The 21255-nt window shown below is 47.6% G+C and overlaps 1 protein-coding gene and 1 long non-coding RNA gene across 4 annotated transcripts; one reads left to right on the top strand and one right to left on the bottom strand.

Annotated features, from left to right (window-relative positions):
- Positions 1 to 2880: 2880 nt before the first annotated feature.
- Positions 2881 to 20063, bottom strand: LOC117071455. Of its 2 annotated transcripts, none has more exons than XR_004432307.1 (6): positions 19939 to 20063; positions 13989 to 14110; positions 11754 to 11878; positions 11481 to 11660; positions 11081 to 11368; positions 2881 to 3379 (listed from the first exon to the last, which is right to left on the bottom strand). It is a non-coding gene; the product is annotated as an uncharacterized LOC117071455 (long non-coding RNA). The 2 variants fall into 2 exon arrangements; XR_004432306.1 differs by lacking the exon at positions 19939 to 20063 and adding an exon at positions 18210 to 18334.
- TCL1B (T cell leukemia/lymphoma 1B) lies at positions 13996 to 20232 on the top strand. Of its 2 annotated transcripts, XM_033191437.1 has the most exons (4): positions 13996 to 14225; positions 18328 to 18498; positions 18857 to 18924; positions 19533 to 20232. In XM_033191437.1, the coding sequence occupies exons 1-3, from the start codon at positions 14043 to 14045 to the stop codon at positions 18908 to 18910; spliced, it is 408 nt and encodes a 135-aa protein (XP_033047328.1). In that variant the 5' UTR covers positions 13996 to 14042; the 3' UTR covers positions 18911 to 18924; positions 19533 to 20232. The 2 variants fall into 2 exon arrangements, with proteins under 2 accessions (XP_033047328.1, XP_033047327.1); XM_033191436.1 differs by lacking the exons at positions 18857 to 18924; positions 19533 to 20232 and having other exon boundaries at positions 14013 to 14225; positions 18328 to 18812.
- Positions 20233 to 21255: the final 1023 nt, after the last annotated feature.

The following is a 21255-nucleotide window of genomic DNA, read 5'->3' as shown; positions in this document are numbered from 1 at the left end:
TCTTCATAGTTTATTTTCATTACAAGTAATTATTTTCCTGAAGAAAAATGTATATTTCTGATTTATTTCCCCTCTGAAAGGGGAGGGGAGTTATAATATTCTGTTTTCATAGCACCGTTTCTCAAGATCAAACCCAGGCAGGCATTTTTACAGCACACATTTCCATATGTCGTTGCTAATCCTTGCAACCTTGAGGAAACCTAGGTGCAAAGGGGTTGAGGAATGTGTTCACCATCCCAAAGCCGACGAAGTGCCAGAACCCAAATCCAAGCTAGGCTGTCTCATCCCCAAGGACATACTCTTGATCCTGTTCCTTATGACTTTTCTTGCAGCAGGCATGAGGGAGCAAGAATTTGGCTCTCCTGACATTTCTCAGGCACCTGGTATGTGCCAGGCCTACTGTAAACCCCAAGGTGACATGGTCTGTGTCTATCCATTCAGCATCAGAGAGACTGTGATCACGACTCAAGGCCTGAGGCACAGCTCTGAATCAGATACAGGCCTCTGGTGTTTGCAAAGGATGAGTGAGTGTGTGTACATGTATGCATGCATTGTGTGTAGGGGTATGTGTATGTTGGGGGTTGGGGGCAGAAAATTCTCCCTGAACTGTTGGTATTAAGGCAAATCTGTGATGGAGTGACTAGAGTGTGGGGACTCGAATCCTAGTTTCAAAGTGGGGACTTCGAACACTAGTATGGCCAGCAGACAGGCTGGAGTTGCTGAATTCTAAACTAGGTCTTTAATCCACTCTCCTTCTCTAAATCAGGGTAGAATTGGACTCAGGGCTGGTTCAGGGCTGAGGATGCAGGGAGATGAATGGTTCTAGACACTAGGAAGGAGAAGGGCTGGATGATGAACCTGGTGGGTCAGAGGATCATGGACTTGGCTGTATGTTGGATGTCTGTGTAAGATCTGAGTTGAGACTTTTGATTTTTGCCCAGAGAGTCCAGCTAACACACTTTATAACCCAGTGAGACCAGCCAGTGGCTGTTCATTGCTTCTGTCTTGCCCCTATGCCTGTCTGCCTCCCATAGCAGGTCCCTATAGCATAAGGAAAATGGGAACAACCTTTTCTCTGGACACTAGGGAATCTAGTTTGATGGATAAAGATGGATGGTTGTTAAACGATCACGTCTTGGGCTCTGAGTGTTCAGTGAAGCCTCATTTACCAGATCTCTCTGATGAGAAAGGTGAATGGTGGGGACAAAATACATGCTGTTACCAGAAGTCTGGCAGGGGCCATGTGCAGTGGCATGCACCTGTAGTCACAGCCACTCGGGAGGCAGAGGTGGGAGGATCACTTAAGCCCAGGAGGTCGAGGCTTCAGTGAGCTATGATGGCACCATGGTACTCCAGCCTGGCTGACAGAGTGAGACCCTGTCTAAAAAAGGAAAAGAAGTTTGGGGGGAAAGCTTTTAGGAGATGGATGATGGTTCATTTTAATTCCACCTAACATTTTAAACTTTGGTATGTCAAAAGGTGAGAATTGCCAGTGTCAAGGCACGGAAACCAAAGGAAAACCAGAGGGTTGAGAAGGTGGGAAGGGCTGCATTGTGGCAGACAGCAGAGTTACTGGGATGACTTCTGCTAAAGGAACTGATCATCCATCACCTTCAGGAAGGAGGCGCCTGGGGCCCTTTAAGAAATCAATTTCAGTGGAGGCTGTGGGCAGGTTGGCAGAAACAAGATCATGAGATGGTCTGTATCAGGAATCAGGCTTGAGGGTTAGTGCCTCTAGACTTTTCTGAGAAGTCTGGCTTTGAAGGGAAGGCTGGAGGGCTAGCACAGTACTCAGTAATAACAATACCTAAGGCAGTTAGAATGTGCCAGGCACTGTTCTAAGAACTCAGCACATTTCAGCTCATTTAATAAATTCCTTACAACTATATGAGGTATGTAGTCTTTTCATTATACCTTTTGACAGGTGAGTTACTTGCTGGAATTCACATGGCTAGTAAATACCGGAGCTGAGATTTGAACCCAGGCAATCTGGCTCCAGAATCTGTGTTTTTAACCCACATACTACATTGACCATCATGAAAAGATGGTGGTGGGCAGGCTTGTTTCTAAGGATGGGAGGGTCCTCATAATGTTTGTATTTACAGAGAGTAGGGAGAGGTGGGTTACTTCCTCTCCCAACCCCAGAAAGCCAGGCATGTTGGCTGGCATCCCTGGGACCTCAGATATTCAAGCAACCATGGCCTTGGAAATCAGGCATTCTATTTATTAGAGTTGTGTAGTGAGGTCCCCTCCATTTCATCCCCAGAATATCTCCTAGACAAGTTGGATCCTACAGGGCCTGAGTACAAATAAGATGGTACCCTCTGTTGTTATGGAGTAGCTTGGAGCTGGGCCCCAGATGCTCTGTGTGGATTAGATGAGTCATTTAGTATTTGGCAATGTAACTTGAGAGGCTTGCTGAGTTACTGGGGCATATGTCCCCACCTCATGAGTACCACCCTGACTTCTGACTTCTCTCAATCAGTGAACAGGGTTTACAGTGTCCACCAGGTACCTGTGGTATAGTAGAAGAGAGTTTGAACTTTGGAATCAAACATGCTGAAGTTCAGATTCCAGCTCCTCCACTAGCTACCTCTGTGATCTTGGCTAAGTGAGGTCACTTTTTTTTTTTTTTTTTTTTTTTTTTTTTTTTGAGACAAGGTCTCATTCTGTCTCTTAGGCTGGAGTGCAGTGGCATGATCATGGCCCAGTGCAGTCTCAACCTCCCGAACTCAAGAGATCATCCCACTTCAGCCTCCTGAGTAGCTGCAACTATGGGGCGCGCGCCATGATATCCAGCTAATTTTTTACCTTTTGTAGAGATGGGATTTTGCCATGTTGCCCAGGCCAGTCTCAAACCCCTGGGCTCAAGCAATCCACCCACCTCATCCTCCCAAAGTGCTGGGATTACAGGTGTGAGCCACCGTGCCCATCCTGATGGTTGCTTTCAGAGCCTTGGTTCTTCATCTCTAAAACAAAGATAGGAACACTGCCCATTTTCCATGGAGAGCTCGTAACACATGGGGGCCTCTCTCCCCTTACCCTTCAGTTAGATACTTAATATTTGCAAAGACCCAATTTCTTCATCATAAGAAGGCTGCCACCATGCTTGAGGGAGTGACCCATTTACAAACAATTGCTTCCTTCTGGGTCATTCTGATGGATTAAATGAGGAACCATTTAAAACCATAGCCCAAAGAGCCAGAGGGAGAGGCAGCAGAGGGAAGATGCAGGTGGATCTTCATGCACTGCATGAGGAAGCTTTGTACCACGGTCAGGAAAAGCTCCAGGCACACAAGGGCAGCCTCCATGGCCAATCAGAGCGCACCTCTCACCTCGGCAACTCTGCTAACCTAAATAGACCAGTCACACAGCAGACCTGCAAAAGAAGACATGATAATTACAGAGACCCCGGGGGACCGTCTGTGCGGACTGATGCTTTGTTTCTCCTGACCCCTCAGACCTTTCTATTTTACTGAAAACTCTCAATACCCAGGGCCTTTGTTTTGCTGTGAACACTTTCATTCCTGAGTACATTTTCTGTGAGGAGTTGGCAGGAAGGGAGTCAGAATGAATTATATTTTCAGCACACCTCTGGGTTCATGTTGACCCAGGAAACAATTTGACTAAAGGATATTTCAATCCAACAAATACTCTCTGGGCCCTTCTAATGTTTCTGGCACTGGTTTGATGCTGAGGACATAGAGATGAACAAGAAATGGTCTCTGTCCCCCAACTGATTATCAATTATCAATTATCATTGATGATCTGCCATGTGCCAGGGACTTTACAAATGTGATTACCATTTCTTACAACAACATAGTAAGGTAGATGGCATCTTTGTGTTACAGGTGAGGAGTAGGAAGTTCAAAAAGGTTAAGTAATAAGGTCAAAGTCACACAACTAGTCAGAGGTAAAACTAACCTTTGGATTTGGGGCTGTTCACCATCGAACCCTATATGCTTTTGATATAGACAGGAGACCCGGAAATACTGGGTAGAAGAGGGTGGTTCCCTGGCAAAGGCCCTACCCTCAAACCTGGAAACCTGCAGCCCTAAATGGGAAGAGGCATTCCTGTTTTCATGCCCAAAAGTTGCCTTTTGGCCCGCCATGTCCCCTATCCTATACCTGTATAAACCCCAGACCCCAGGCTCCAGAGGCAGATGAGGAGACAAACAGAAGAGCAGAAGAATGGCAGAATGGCAGAATAGCACAGTAGAGAGAAGAAAAGGAACATCTGAATGTTGAGAGGAATTTGGCTGGGGGCAGTCAGAGAGGAGATTAGCCACTAGACAGCCAAACTCCAGGGGAAGATCATCTTCCCACTCCATCCCCCTTCCAGCTCCCCATCCATCCTGCTGAGAGCCACCTCCACCCCTCAATGAACCCCCTGCATTCATCCTTCAAGTTTATGTGTGACCTGATTCTTCCTGGACACTTGACAAAGACCTAAGTACCAAGAGGGCCCACTGAACTGTCTAACACTTAAGTCATCCATGGACCGCAAGGCTAACAACGTTGTAACATGTGCCCACTTGGACTCCGGGAGTCACAGACACCCACCCATAGATGCTACCGTGGGGCCGGAGCCCAAAACGTGCTCACCCTGGCTCCTGCACCTGCCCATCTGTGTGCTTCCCCTCCGGTAAGGGGTTTGAGGATGTGGTGGCTAAACATAAGAGCTATGCCCCTGTCACACGTCATGGGACAGGGGTCAGGGAACTCTCCCATTTCAGTTTCAAATATTCCAGGTCCCCTTTTCATTTGGGACCCAGAGGCCAGTGGAGACAGAGATAGAAAGCCTGAAATAGGATCCAGGCAATATAAACCTACATGCTGTAAGCCAAGTCAGAGTGAGGCTGATGTGATAACAGAAGTCTGAAGAAAAGGTGGGAGACAATTATTCTGACTGAAAGGGAGGCAAGAGTTCCTGCCATAGGCTTGATGCTGTGTGCCCCTGGCTTCCTAACTCATTTGCAAATGGAAAATACTATTGCATTGTAGGAACCGTCTTTCTCCATTTATATGGGGAAGGAGAAAGAATGGCTGGGCTGAATGAATTTATCCCTTGGTCCTCTTCCAACAAAGCTCAGCTATGAAGGATAAATCCAGCTCTCCCCACCCCCTCTCAGTGGAGCTGGGGAGAAATCAAAAGCCCCTCTGACAATAATGAGACCAAAGTTTGCAAGGGCAGGACAAGCCCGTGCTAACGGAGAAAGTGTTGTTTCCTCAATTTGGTTTTAGACTGTCTTGTCCTATGGGAAAGAAAAGGTCTGCCCTTGGGAGAGGTGCCAACTTTATAGATCTATTAATAAAAGAACTGGCAGGCTTACAGTTCTTGCCAATGAGGAAACTTGAATGAGAGAAGCCAGGCTCAACCTTGGCTAACAGGCTGGAGCCCATCACCCTAATTTCACCCCGCTTCTCCTTACCCAAGCATCCAAGGCTAGATAGCACCCACCCAGCAGCTTCCACCTGGCCGAAGCCTGCACCTGCTCCAGACCAAGGGTTAGGTGGAAACTTGGCATGGGAAGAGAGGGCTCACGTGTGGGCAGGATAGAATCTATCCAAGAAGGATACCTGAAAAATTAAAGCCTATGAGACAAGGGGTGATCCTGAAGGCAGGCAGGAGAAAGGGCTGGAGGGAGAGGCCACTGGGGAATTTTTCCTGGTGAATACTGAAGTTACTAGATGTTTTGCCTTGCAAAACTCAAGGGAAAACTCTCAAACTCTAACATTTGTCTATTCTGTGTCCAAATTGTCCTTTTGAAATGGACCCAACTTTCAGTAAAGAAACTTGCGCTGGCCTGCCCAGCCTGGTATGCTAGTTCTGTGGAAACTGACCGGCCAGGGTGGTCACGGGAGGAAGAGCCTGGTTCTCCCTCACCAGCTCCTGTGAAGAAGGGACCTGGTCAATAAGGCAAATGACGCCGCTTTCCAACATTTGATATTGCCAAGTGCTTTTGTTTGGCACTACTATAGATTTTAAAAATGTATCTCACTTTTAAAATTTGCATTTTCTTGATTACTTGTGAGACTGAGCATCTTCTCATACAGCAACTGGCCATTTTCATCTCCTTTTCTGCAAATTCTAGCTGTTCCCTATTTTTCCAATGGGTTATTCCCTTTACTTATTGATCTGTAAGAGTTCATTACATATACTGGAAACTAATACTTTGCTATATATTGTTACTATCTTCTCTTACTCTGGTCACTTTTGAAAATTCATGTATTGTCATAAGAAGTCATACTTTTCAGTGGCTCATGCCTGTAATCTCAGCACTTTGGGAGGCCGAGGCAGGCGGATCACCTGAGGTCAGGAGTTTGAGACCAACCTGACCAACACAGAGAAACCCTGTCTCTACTAAAAATACAACATTAGCCTGGTTTGGTGGCACAGGCCTGTATTCCCAGCTACTTGGGAGGTTGAGACAGGAGAATTGCTTGAACCTGGGAGGCGGAGGTTGTGGTGAACTGAGATCGTGTCATTGCACTCCAGCCTGGGCAATAAGAACGAAACTCCACTCAAAAAAAAAAAGAAAAAAAGTCATTCTTTTGCTTTGTGCATCATCTTTAAGAAGGTCATCCCTATCAAAGGTCATAAACATGTTCTTAATATTTTCATATGTTTATTTTCCAAGGTTAGGTCTTAGAAAATTACAAAATAACCATTTGTAATTTCATGCTGTGAAAGGTGGAGGAAGGGAATCTCCTCTTCTTGCCCCCAAACCTAAAACCCTTACTTGCCTCTGAGCTGATTCTCCTTGTTCCTTTCAGTTACACTGGAAGAAGAGTCCCTCCTTCCTTCAAGCCAAGTCATCCCCTTGGGCTCTCACCACTGTGCTTGCCTTCAGTTTATACCTTGCCATTCTCTCCCGCTTCAATTCCATCAGCACAAAGACATAATTTAATTCCTTCTACCTTAAAAAAAAAAAAAAGCTCTCCCTCTCTTAGGGTAAGATGAAGTGGTTTGTAACAGGCCAATGCTACTTTCAGAGGCGTTTGAACCAGAGTGACTCCATTTTGAATAAGGGCTGAGTAAAATAAGACTGAGACCTTACTGGACTGCATTCCCATGAGCTTAGGCATTCTAAGTCACAGGATGAGATAGGAGATCAGCACAAGATACAGGTCACAAAGACCTTGCTGATAAAACAGGTTGTGATAAAAAAAAAAAAAAAAAAAGCCAGTCAAAACCCACCAAAAGCAAGATGGTGAAAAAAGTGATCTCTGGTTGTCCTCACTGCTGATTATTCACTAATTATAATATATTAGCATGATAAAAGACACTCCCACCAGCACCGTGGCAGTTTACAATGACATGGACACATCAGGAAGTTACCCTATATGTCTAAAGGGGAGGAGCCCTCCGGTCCAATTGTCCACCCCTTTCCTGGAAAACTCAAGAATAATCCACCCCTTGTTTAGCATATAATCAAGAAATAACCATGAAAATAGCCAACCAGCAGCCCTCAGGGCTGCTCTGCCTATGGAGTAGCCATTCTGTATTTACTTTCTTAATAAACTTGCTTTCACTTTACCCTATGGACTTGCCCCAAATTCTTACATGAGGTCCAAGAACCTACTCTTGAGGTCTGGATTGGAACCCCTTTCTGGTAACACTACAGCCACGCTATGGAAAATCTAGATAAAAATAAAGATTGTATTTTCCAAACCATCGGGGAGCTATGGAAGCAACAAGGGCCAGAGGAAGTAAAGTTCTGGAGAAGGGAGGACAGCTCAGAGGTGCGCATCTGCAGATGCCTTTCCCTTGCTGTCACTTGATAATTCTGGCAGAGGCTAAAGACTGAAATTCATGCTGAGTCCAGTCGGGGGCTGCTGTGGAGTAATCAAATGAAAGGCCTGACGGGCCTCAAGCATCCAGCCAGCTTCCTCCTTGAGACATGCTGAACTGTGAAGCTGTGTGATGTGAGAGGCTAACAGGCTAAGTTGAAGACCTCAGGAAAGTAGAGTGGAATTTCCTGTGGTCTTTTTTTTTTGGGGGGGGGGGGGCAGGGTCTCTTTCTGTCACCCAGGCAGGAATGCAGTGGCACAATCACAGCTTACTGCAGCCTGGACCTCTCAGGCTCAAGGGATCCTCCCATGTCAGCCCCCAAGTAGCTGGGACCACAGGCACGTGCCACCACACCCACGTACTTTTTGTATTTTTTGTAGAGTGGGTCTGACCGTGTTGCCCAGGCTCCCTGTGGTCTCCTGAGAAGACAAAGGCTCACCACAGAGTGGAGTTCCTGAGAACAACTTGGCAGGAGCAGAAAACACTGGAGAGCAGGTGAACTGACCCCTGCTGTCAGGCATCTCTACAGCTGCTTTTTCCTGAGAACATTAGCCATGAGTCTTTGTGCAGCTGGACAAATGTGGAGACTTGAGGGAATCTCAGATGTGTGGCCAGTACCCTCTAACCACAGGTTTTTACAATTTGAAGCAGTTCAGGGCAGGATGCTGAAGAGCAAAGCCAAATCCCCCCAAAAGCAAAATAATTTCCTGCAGTCTCTTAGTGTCATGAACAAATGTGAACCCAAAAGAGCCAATCTTTCAAGAAAGATCCTTAGTGGCCAATGGGGCCTAAATGTAAAATAGAGCCAAGCAGCCATCTGCTAACTAGAAATCACATAGGTACTCTGAGTTCCCAGAAGTCCAACACCTCTGTTCGACTTGGGGACTTTCAGAGCACGCCTAAACCAACCAGTCAGAGCCCACCTGCCTTGACCAATCAAGGCTCAGCTGTACCAACTAATTGGAACTACCTGAGTCTGAATCTCTCAGTTGCATAAATGGACCTGATTGGGAACCTGGGGTGGAACTTTTGCTGCAGAACCCCAACCCTCCCTTTGTTCTCTGGAACACATCTTGTTTTACACTGAAGGCTGCCTCTCCCTGGTGTGCAAACGATTCACTGGAATATAAAGTCTCTTTCCTCTAATTTCCTTTCCAGAGAACTTTTGTTCACGGTGCTGAGACAAAGACCTACCAGCCTCTTGATTGAAGGTCATACTCTAAGAACAGGGCAAACTAGAGGTAGATAGGCTATTTTTTTTTTTTTTTAAATAGAGTCTCACTCTGTCACCCAGGCTGAAGTGCAGTGGCTTGATCTTGACTCACTGCAGCCTTGCCCTCCGGGGTTCAAGTGATCCTCCCACCTCAGCCTCCCAAGTAGCTGGGGCTACAGGCATGTACCACCATACCCAGCTACTTTTTGTATTTTTTTTTTTGTAGAGATGGGGGTCTCACTGTTGCCCAGGCTGGTCTCAAACTCCTGAGCTCAAGCGATCCACCCACCTTGGCCTCCCAAAGTGCTGGGATTACAAAGTGAGCCACTGTGCCTGGCCACATAGACTGATTCTTTTCCAAAGTCCCTATTGGTATTGAACTGTTTAATACTTCACTCTATCTGCCTAGCAGAGAATAGGGTTAACTGTATTTGGGGGGAAAACACTAGAGCCTTTCCAGTGCTTTTATACAAAATATTTGGCATTCCTTTAAATATTACTCAAGAGAAAAGACCATTTAACTAAAAACCAAGAGAAAAAGCAGACAATAGAAGGAGGCCCACCAGCAAACCAGAGTTATTAGATAAGAACTTTAACTATGATTATGTCCAAAGAAATAGAATGATGGACAAAATGATTAAAAGTGTAGAGATTATCAGATAAAGTTTTAATCTTTCAAAAAAAGCATCAAGTGGGCATCCTGGAACTAATAAATATAATATTTGCAGCAAAGAAATCAATTGAGAGCAGATTGGATATAGCAGATGTCAGCATTCGTGAACTGGAAGATAAACCAATAGAAAACATCAAAATTGAAGCTCACAGAGGGAAAAAAAGGGAAACAAAACAGAACAGCATAGAGAGCATGGTACACAGTTTAAAGGGTCTGACAATGTGTAGTTAGAGTCACTGAAAGAGAGGGAAAGAGGAAAAGAAAGGATGAGACAGGAATAGTTGAAGATAACAATGGCTAAGACATTTCCTCAAAGAATAAACTATTAGAGTTAAGTCAATTTATCTAGGTCTTGGATAGAGTGTCAATGTACACAAACCAGTTGCATTTTTTTATAACAGCAACAAACATAATACAGAATTTAAAATAACATTTAAAATGGCATCAATCAAATACTTAAGAGTTAATTTAATAAAATCAGAGAGAACAATCAAAGACAACCCAAAATATGGGAGGATACAGTATGCAATCGCTTCGGATTGTAAGGCTTAATATGGTGGAGGTGTTAATTCTCTTCAAATAGACCTATAGATTCAACACAATCCCCATCAATCTTAGCAGGCTTTTGGAGGTGGGAAGGATTAACAAGCTGACTTTAAAATGCATATGCATATGTAAAGGGAAGCCAATAGCTGTATTAGGGTTCTCCAGAGAAACAGAATCTTACTATAAGATATAAAGACCTATTTTAAAGCTATAGTAATTAGCAATGTGGTATCAACACAAGGAGAGACAAGCAGACTAATGGAATAGAAAAGTGTCCAGAAACAGACTCATACATGAATGTTCCCAGATTTGTGACAGAAGTGATGATACAGTACAGTAGGAGAACGGGTAGTCTTTTAAATAAATGGCATTAAGTTAATTGGATATCAACATGGACAAATGAATCTAAATAAAACCTTTAGAAGAAAATACTGTACATTTTCACCTTGAAATGAGCAAAACTTTCCTAAACCCCCATTCTTCAGTTCCATGGTTGGGTTGAGTTTCTTTTACCACTTTGCAAGTTTGCTCTGGACGTTCTTGTTTTTGTTATTATCTGCACAGTCTCCATCCAGTCTTTTCTCTAGTAGTCATGATCTACTTGATTATTAAGCCACTCTTTGGTTTCATCATTAGTTCAAACATTAAGTGCATACTTATGTCACTCCTTGTCTCAGACATTCATTGCTCCTCATTCAAAACCAGCTGCTGGCACTGGCGTGTTTGATCCTTACAATGGAGCATCAGCACCACCCCTGCCCCCACCACCCCACCACCACCACATTCTTATTCTTTATCATATGAGCGTGGATAATCCTCATTATTCCTGATCTCCAGACACACCATGACTTACCTCTTGTCCAGGTCTACTCATGCTGCTTCCTTGGTGGGATAATTTTGCCAGTTCCATCTATACCACGCTCTGTCTAGGCTGTCTGCCTTTGGCATCTTGTCTGCCCTGCCATTTTGGTCCAGTACCTAGGAGGAGCTGAAGAGAACTGTGCAGAGGTATCAGTGACTCTTACCCAGCCTTCCAATCCCTGCACAGTGCCTCCTTGTTTGTGGTCTGGAATCCTTCCAGCAAGCGGGTGTCCAGCCTCCATGTCCCCGGGGGCTTGGGGCTTGTGAAGGGTTCCCTCTGCTGGAAGAGGAGAGCATTGCGCCCAGGCATGAGTGCACTGTCAGTACCAGGCAATCCTGGGAGAAATTCTGGAGAGATTAAAGTGCTTCTCAAAGACATTGGTGGCACCTACCCCCAAGAGTGAATCCTTCAGGTCACAGGTACCAGAGATGGACAACTTGGCCAGAAGACATAGCCTTATCTCAGACATGACATGGACAAAGGCCAGCTGAAGGACCAGTGACCAAACTGTTCTCACCTGCAGCTCCGGGGCTTTTTGCAGAGCAGATCCAAGGGTTGAGGAGTGGGAGACCTGGCCAAGGAGGGTGATCGGTGAAGCAATCAATTTTCCACCTTGAGGCTAACTGGTAGTTATTTCTTTCTGCCTATGGAGAACTCTACTTACCTTCTGACCACCCACTCATGGGAAGGTGTTCTCTGTCTGCACCTTCAGAGCCCACCAACATTTCTTCAGTAGCCACTGTGGATCTCCCTACTCCAGGTTCTGCCTCTTCCATGTAATGAGCCAAACTTGGCAAAGGCAGACAACAAGCAGCATGCATGTTAGAACCAGGAACAGCTGGGTCCATATGCTTCCTCTGCTACCCACTTCGTTCAGGTTACTAAGCCCCTCAAGCCTCTGATACTTCATCTATGAAATGTGGGTGACAGTCTCTAGTTTATGGAGTTGTTGGGAGATGTCAGTGAGATACCCTATGAAAAATGTCTGACATGGCATAGGGGCTCCCCACATATTAAGCAACCTTTACCTCCAACCCCACTGACAGCTACACACCTGCCCATCAGGGAATGAGGTTGAGAATATCAATATATATATTTGCAATAGAAAGTGATAGAGATAAATAGTAATTGCATCGGGGTTACAAGGGTAGGACTGATGGATTCTGCTTGGGAGAGGGAACTCGTCTGAGAACGTAACTATTGACCAGGGTATTTCAAGTATTAACTATGTGTCAGGCTTTAACACTTTACACACAGCCTCATCTGATCCTCAGAGGAGTCCCATAGGGTAGGTACTTACAGCAAACAGGCTACGGGGGGCCCAGGAGACCAGGGGTCCCCATGATCCCTGCCTCCTAGTATTCATAATCTTGAGTAAGGGTAGGACCTACCCCTGACCAATAGAATGCGGCAAAGGTGACATACGTACATGATTCCACATATAATGTGATTCCACATCACATTATATGAGACTGTGATGTCCCTTGTCTTCCTGGCCTACTCCATTCCCACCCCAAGTGTTGGTTTCTTGGAAAAACACTGGGGAAGGAGGTGGAATTGCCATGAAAACAAGGCTCAGACCTCCACAGAAGCTGCCCGGTGAGTTCTTCAAAAGTGGTTACCCTACCTGCCACTTACACTGGATCAGGACTGTCCAGAAATCATTTTCACATCTCCCCAGCAGAATGGCATCATCTCAATACTAATTTTCACTTGAACTAGAAGAATCATGCATGTGGATTTCAAAAGGAAAAGGTTCCTATTCATGGTGCATTTAGGAGCAGCCCAGGGTGCTTATAGAACGGACCTTGCTATGTTCTTGAGCTTCTGTGGCCTCTTGACAAAGTCGAGCAAATAAGACGCCCAGGCCAAGTGGGCACTCTGGGTCCCGTGGCCAAGGATGAGCTGGCCAGGTGGCCACGTGGCCTCGTTTCTGTCGGTTTTATCTGATCCTGATCTCAGATGCTGATAGGGCCCTGGCTTATTTTCTAAGGAGAGGGAGCTTGATTTGTGCAGGATGCGCCTTCACCAGATACCTCCTGGGGCAAGAGTCCACAGAGGTTACAGCGCCCCCCGCCCCCCATGCCTCTAAGCTCTAAGCTCAGAGAAGGACCCCTGACACGGAGTCCTGTTAAAGGAATGGCCACAGGAGTGGGAGAGACTAGGGTCGTGCATGCCAGCTCAGGATCTGGGGCAGGATGGTTGGCAGGGGGTCGCGAGGAGCAAAGGAGGGGAATCACTTGCCAGAAAATTGGGCAGGGGGAGCTCAGAGAGGAGGCTGAGGAGGACTGGGACCAGTGGAAGGGAGGTGGAATAGGTCTTTGGAGCCAAATTCCTTGCAGAGGCCTGGGGTGAAGCCTGGGCAGCTCTATCCCCGGGAGCTGCCCTTTTGCCCCCAGCAGCTCCCAATCCAGCCCCTGCCCCTCCAGGAGACCCAGGCCGGGTTCCTAACCCTACTGCTCTTTGGCTTGGTCCCTGCCTAGCCCCGATGCAGGTTGCTTTTATTTCCTCCCTCCTCCCCCTCTTCCCCCCTCCTCCCCCCCCTCCTCTGCTTCTGCTACCTCCCCTTCCTCTGCTACCCACTTCGTTCAGGTTACTAAGCCACTCAAGCCTCTGATACTTCATCTATGAAATGGGGGTGACAGTCTCTAGTTTATGGAGTTGTTGGGAGATGTCAGTGAGATACCCTACGAAAAATGCCTGACATGGCATAGGGGTTCCCCACGTATTAAGCAACCTTTATCCCTCCTCCCCGCTCCTCGGCCCTCCTCCCCCTCCTCAGCCCTCCTCACCCTCCTCCCCCTCCTCCCCCCTCCCCCCTCCCCCGACTGGCCCCGCCTCCACTGCTGGCCCCGCCCCCACCCACGCTGGAACTGCTGCATTTAAGGAGATTGCGCACCTGGAAAGGTCCACACATGTGAGCCTCCAGGCTGGCTCCGGGTGCAGACTTGCCATGGCCTCCGAAGCTTCTGTGCGTCTGGGGACGCCCCCTGACCGTCTGTGGATCCAGAAGCCTGGCATCTACGAAGACGAGGAGGGGAGGACCTGGGTGACTGTGGTCGTGCGGTTCAATCCCTCGCACAGGGAATGGGCCAGGGCCTCAAACACCCAGGGCAGCGCCTCCCAGGGCAGCACAGTGAGTCCTGGGCACGAGGGGAGGCTGTGGGAGCGCTGCGCACTGACCCCTGCCCGTGTGGGACCGCGGTGGGGGTCAGAGGGGGCCGTTCTTACCCGTACTGGAAAACACTTCTGTGCAGGTCTAGGAGAGCAGCAATGCCCTGGCCCCAGGAACACCCCCGTGAAGGGACCACAGGCACAAACTTATCCACATGAGGTAATATGGTACTGCGCGGTGAAGCCGAGGCTAAGGTAGCTCAGGGCTTTGTGCTATTCCCAGTGTATGCTAGGAAGGCTCACAAATGGGGCAGCTATTGAACTGGGCTTTGTGGGATGAGTAGGAGTTCTCCAGGTCTAGAAAGGAGGCAGTAGTAGTATAAGCAAAAGCATTGCAACTTGGAGGCACCAGGTGGGCCAATAGGATGAAGGTGAGATTGGTTTCAGATTACTAATCTGCAAAACGAGAATAATATACCTCTGTGGCAACTGAGTCACAGACATGCTCCTGTACGTGGCTCACCGCCTGACTGGCCTGGGGAAGCATTTGACTGATAACAGATTCTGGAAATTAATTCAGGAGGCTTGGGTGGAGTCCTAGATTCTTTACTTTTGAAAAGCTCCCCAGGTGATAACGATAATGACTCAGGAGGCGGCCCTAGATGAGGGCTTTAGATCACAGCCGGTCTTTGAGGAAGAAAGTAAATACAGTAGAGTCTCTGGTGAGGGCGGGAATTGATTCCAGGACCGACTGTGGATGCTCAAGTCCCTGATAGAAAATGACCTGGGTAGTAATTATATACAACCTCAGCACAATGATAGAAATTAGGTTACTAATAACACCTAATGCTACACCTACACGTCACTTCAAGCTCTGCTTCTTGGAACTTTGTGGAATTTTTTTTTCCCCCAAATATTTTTAATCTGAGGTTGGTTAAATTCATGGGTGCAGTATCCACGGAAATGGGGAGCTGGCTGTACCTCAGTATAATATGGTGAAAGTTTATCTGGATATTTAAAATGCCATTTAGGGCCAGGCACGGTGGCTCACGCCTGTAATCCCACCACTTTGGGAGGCCGAGGCTGGCAGATCATGAGGTCAGGAGATCACGACCATCCTGGCTAACACGGCGAAAACCCGTCTCTACTAAAAATACAAAAAAAATTAGCCAGGCCTGGTGGCGGACGCCTGTAGTCCCAGCTACTCAGGAGGCTGAGGCAGGAGAATGGCGTGAACCCAGGAGGCAGAACTTGCAGTGAGCCGAGATAGCGCCACTGTACTCCAGTCTGGGTGACAGAGCAAGATTCCGTCTCAAAAAAACAAAAACAAAAAAACCCAAACATTTAGGTCATTGTAAACAATTCACTGCCTGTTTGTTTTTTGAGAGTCTTGCTCTAGTGTGGCTGGAGTGCAGTGGTGTGATCTCGGCTCACTGCAACCTGCATCTCCCAGGCTCAAGTGATTCTCATGCCTCAGCCTCCTGAGTAGCTGGGATTACAGGCTATTTTTTTTTTACAGCTATTTTTTTTTGTTATTTTTAGGAGATACAAGGTTTAATCATGTGAGCCAGGCTGGTTTTGAACTCCTGACCTCAAGTGATCTGTCCACCTTGGCTCCCAAACTGCTGGGATTACAGGCGAGCCACAGCGCCCAGCCAGTTCACTGACGTTTTAAACAATATAACACATTTCCTAAAAAATCTTCAAATAGGTTCTTTCAAAAAACATTGGTAGAGGACATGGAAAGGCTTTTCTGTACATACACTAAATAAAGCATGCAAAAATTGTGGAGCAAATATTTTAAGTTTTTCAAAAGCCTGAGAAAGTGTTAATGGAGGGGACTGTGAAATGGTGCAGCCACTATGGAAAACAGGATGAGGATTCCTCAAAAAAGAGAATTACGGCACAATCCGGCAATGCCACTTCTGGGTGTATACTCACACGACTTTGAAGCAGGAACTTAAGCATGTATTCGTACATCCATGTTCACAGCAGTATCATTCATACTAGCCAAAAGGTGGAGGCAGCCCCAGTGTCCATTGATAGACGAATGGGTAAACAAAACACAAACCATGAAGTATTCACACTTAAAAAGGAAGGAAAGTCAGACACATGGATGAAACTTGGAGACATTATACTAAATGAAATATGCCAGTCACGGAAGGACAGATTCTCTTGTATGAGGTACTCAGAGTAGTCTCATTCATAAAGTGGAATGGTGGCTGCCAGGGGCTGGAGGGAGTCGGGGATGGGAAGTTAATGTTAATAACAGGTATGGAGTCTCAGTTTGGGAAGATAAAAAGTTCTGGAGGTGGATAGTGCCGACGGTTCCACATGTCAATGCACTTAATGCCACCGAACTGTACTCTTAAAAACAGTTCTAAGTTTTTTTTTTTTTTTTAAATGATTCAAGGGAAATACAATGGATTCTTCAAATAACTTAGCCATGGGTGGGATAAGGGACCTACTTAGTATTTTTTTCCCTCTTTCTTAAAAATAGATTGATGTCTTAGGATGGGAATTAAGCTTCCTGGGCACATCTAATGCAAAGAGCAGCCAACTATTTTTGTAAAGGATCTGATGGTAAACATTTTCCGCTTTGAGAGCTATGCTCTTGCAGCTACTCAGCTCTGCTGTTGCAGTGCAAAAGCAGCTAAAGGCAACGGTAAAGGAATGAGGGAAGGAGCCTTAGTTTATTTACAATAAAGCTCTATTTGCAAAAGCAGATGGTAAGCCGGACTTCGTTTGCTGATCTCTGATCTAAAGTCAGAATACACAGAGGAGAGATTTTTGCCACATAATTTAAAATATTTCTCTTTGCAAAAGCAGTCCATAAAAAAGCTAGGACAACAGACTGAGAAAAATCATTCACAACGTGTCTTTTTGATAAAGCGCTAATATTCTTAATTCAAAAGACGTTTTATCACTAACGACAAACACTTAGAAAATTGTGTAAAAGACTTTCCATTTTGTTGCATACCATAGGAAGCTTTGGTTTTACTTTTCCTTTCATCTTTCTAACTTCCAGTACCAGCCTAAGTTTGTTATTTTTATTATTATGTATTTATTTTGAGACAGGGTCTTTCTCTGTCTCCCAGGCTGGAGTGCAGTGATGTGATCATAGCTCACAACAGCCTCTACCTCCCGAGTTTGAGAAATCTTCCCACCTTAGCTTCCCGAGTAGCTGGGACTGTAGACACATGCCACCATGGCCAGCTAATTTTTTATTTTTTGTAGAGACAGAGTCTTGTTATGTTGCCAAGGCTAGTCTTGAACTCCTGGCTTCAAGCAGTCCTCCTGCCTCGGCCTCCCGAAGTGTTGGGATTACAGGCATAAGCCACTGCTCCCAGCCTTATTTTGTATATTTACTATAATTATGTGAAGGTCTGGCCGGGCGCGGTGGCTCAAGCCTGTAATCCCAGCACTTTGGGAGGCGGAGACGAGTGGATCACGAGGTCAGGAGATCGAGACCATCCTGGCTAACACGGTGAAACCCCCGTGTCTACTAAAAAAAAAAGACAAAAAACTAGCCGGGCGAGGTGGTGGGCCCCTGTAGTCCCAGCCACTTGGGAGGCTGAGGCAGGAGAATGCCATAAAACCCGGGAGGCGGAGCTTGCAGTGAGCTGAGATCCGGCCACTGCACTCCAGCCTGGGCAACAGAGCGAGACTCCGTCTCAAAAAAACAAAAAGTATGTGAAGGTCATGATCAGAACTGCAGTATATTTTGGGGGGAAAATCTATCACCCTCAGAACCAGGAGTCCATGGATATCTTGTTTTTAAAACGAAGATTTAAAAAATTATGGCAATGGCAGAGATGGAGCCCCAAGAGAATACTTAGCTTTAACCCAAGGTGGTGACAGGTTGGAAACAGTGGCTAAATTTGGGGGTTGCAGTGGGGCAAGGCAGGGTGCATGTCAGAGGGGGCCAGAAGAGCCCCAGTCATCCTAGATGAAGCCACAGGCACCAGTGCCAAGGGTCTTGGTCTGGAATTCTGAAAACATTTACCTCTGACCCTGGCAGCCCACTGGCCGGGCTGGGGCATCTAGGCCTGCATTGCTAGTATGCAGCCCAGTTGGCAGGGAACCCTATCCCTGATCTGCCGCCTCCTCTCCGGTCCCTTCAGTATGAACCCAGCATCACGGTGCACTTGTGGCAGATGGCAGTGCATACCCGGGAGCCACTCTCCTCCGGCCAGATGCCCTTCTCCCAGCTGCCCGCCGTGTGGCAGCTCTACCCCGGGAGGAAGTACCGAGCAGCGGATTCCAATTTCTGGGAAATAGTGGACCATGGCCAGGCAAGTGTGTGGTGGTTCCAGGTGAAAGCGATAGGTGGCCCCCTGGTGACTGCCGTGGCCCTCTCTCTTCTGTACCCCTGGCCCCCTCGGGGTTCTTGTCTCTCCTCTTCCTGTCGCTCAAGTCTTCCTTCAAGGAGGCCTGAATGTGGATGGGTGGATCAGTACATGAGTTCCCATGTGGGATGTAGGCAGAATGGGGAGAGAGGGAGGGTTGCCTTCCCTGGGCTAGGGAAATCCACAAGCCGGAGTTCCCACCTGCCTCACCCCTGCCTGCTGCTGCCAGCCTGCATGGGCGGCCCTTAAGGCCAACTGGAGGAGCATCTCCCAGAGGTTCTGTTGGTTGCTCCCTCTCCTGCAGATCGACTCCATGGAGCAGCTGGTCCTCACATATCAGCCAGAGAGGAAAGACTGACAGTGGAGTGGCTGGTATGTTGGGGGCCCGTGCCTCTCAGTGCAGGGATCAGACGAAAGCGCGAATACCTCTCCTCTTTTCAGAAAGACGGCCTGGCCTCCTTCTCCTCCCTGCTGTTTCCTGAGATTTTTCTTACATAGCCACCTGTCACCTCTGCTCCCCAGCCCCTTGGATGTGATGGTCTACTGTGGGTGGGCCCCTATAATAAGTTCCTAAAGCATGGGATCTCATCGAATAAGATTAATCATTTAATCCTTGTGAGAATTCTGTGAGGTGTACATGTTAATGACCCATTTCACAATGAAAAGACTAAGACTCTGGGGATGGGAATGATTTCCTCGAGACCATACAGCCAGGAAATAGCAGTGATCAAGCTCACATCTAATGATCTCGGGTCCCTAGGTTTAACCATGGCACTGAGGTGCCATGTGACGGTGGCCTTCGAGGACCCAGCACTGACCCACAGAGGGCTCCTCCCAGATGGGCTGCAGCTTGGAGCAGGCCAGGCAGGGCCTGGTCCATTGGAGGGGCTGGCACTGGGTTTGCCTTTGACCCCAGCAGCTTGGATGGGGTGCCAGGCTCCTCCATAGTTCACTGACTATCTCTTTTGGTCTTCTCCCAGGCCCTGCTGGCCCTGCCCCTCTGGCCTGGTGTCTCCTCGTGCCCCCTCAGTGAGGATCTTCATGTACCTGCTCTTCTGTTTGCACACCCAGCATAGCTTCCTTGAGGGCAGGAGGCAGTGGGGCCCCTGAACACTCAGCTTCTCTCATTTTCCTCAGTTACGCGTCCTGTCCTGTCCCACTCGGATCTGCACTTCGGGCAACTGGCCTGGATGGACTTCACTAGGGGCCCTGTCTGTGCGCTGAGCCAGTTTCCCCTGCTGGCTGCAAGCTGTGGGTTCTCTTTCTCCTCTGTGCCCCTCATGCTGATCTTCTAGATGCCACTCCCAAATTCCCTTCATACCCACTGGGATGTGTGCCCAGCCAGGCCTCCGGCACCCCCAGTGCAGCTCGTGATTGGAAACTCACCATCAGCAGGCAGTGGCTCGGTTTAAGAGATGGCCACAGAGGGAGCCCAGTCTGGATGTGGACTCAGATGCCTTGTGGGTATCAGTTCTGCTGACACTTTGGCCCGAAATAGATCCAGTGCTGAGCCAGTAGTGTACCCAGAGCCTCAGTGAGCCCATCTGCACAGTGGGGAGCATGGAAGGATGGGTTTGGCTTGTGCTTCTGCTTGTTCAGTTTTTCAGCTCACGAAGGGATGCTAGTCCGTGAAGGTGGCCTTGCAGTACTGGTTAATTAAACTTTATTGCACACTGTCCACTTTCGTGCTGAATTGGAGCTTCTCTTTGGCCTCTTTCTAGCATAGAAGTGCAGCTTCTGGTACCGAAATGTTAAGGTAACATTTTAATGTTTCCTTTCATACTTTTCCACACTGGGAAGGAAACTGTAATTGATCCATTCAGCAGCAGGATGCCGGTGGGAGGTAAGGAAGGGGAGGAGACTTGTGCAGGCTCTGGGTGAAGCCCTGCTGTGAAAGGGCAGGAAGGCCCGTGGTGGTCACAGGAGAACTGGGAGCAAGGGAGAGCTTCCAACGCGAGACAGTGCAACAGCGTGTCAGTGCAGGAGATGCAGAATGCAGGTGCAAGGGAGGAAGGGCCCATGTGCGGGAGAGAGGACATGACAGAGGAGCAGAGTCCTTGAGCAGGGAGGGATGGGGCAGGGGGCCAAGGCACTGAGCGGGGCCACTATTGTGACCGGGAAGAAGTGGACGATACAGTGCAGGTCAGGGTGACCATGCAGTGGTGGCAAGGAGAGGGGATTCCCTCCCTCATGTCATTCACAAGAAAAAATCACCCATGGGCTAAAATCCCAACCTTACAAAATCAATCTGTAAAAGCATTCACAGAAAGTTTGGGGAAATATGTTCATGAACGTGGGGTACAAAAAACCCAAGTAAGACACAGGTGTAAGCAAAAGACAGTGTAGGACAAACTTTTTCAAGTGAAGCATTTCTGTATGACAAAGTATTAGGAAGCGTCAATCACAATTTAGCACGGTACGTAAGGCACGCCGGTGTTTGCCTGGAGCGGATTTGCTCAAGCCTGGTGGTGCTGCGGCGAGGGGCTGTCTTGGGCATTGTAGAATGTCTAGCAGCATCCTTGGCCACCACCCACTGGATGCCAGAAGCATCCCCTGACCCCAACTTGTGAGTACCAAAAATGCCAGATGGCTCCTGAGGGGGCAAAATTGCCCTGACTGAGAATCACTACCCTAGATAAACACTTGCACATGTGGTGTACACAAGAGGCATGAAGAGGGAGCGTTGGGGTAAGAGTTGAGATT

This window comes from Trachypithecus francoisi, unplaced genomic scaffold (genome assembly GCF_009764315.1).
Source record: "Trachypithecus francoisi isolate TF-2019V2 unplaced genomic scaffold, Tfra_2.0 Lachesis_group3, whole genome shotgun sequence".
Classification (NCBI taxonomy): Eukaryota; Metazoa; Chordata; class Mammalia; order Primates; family Cercopithecidae; genus Trachypithecus; species Trachypithecus francoisi.
The sequence above is the reverse complement of the archived record's forward strand: the minus strand, read 5'-3'. Positions and strand labels throughout refer to the sequence as shown.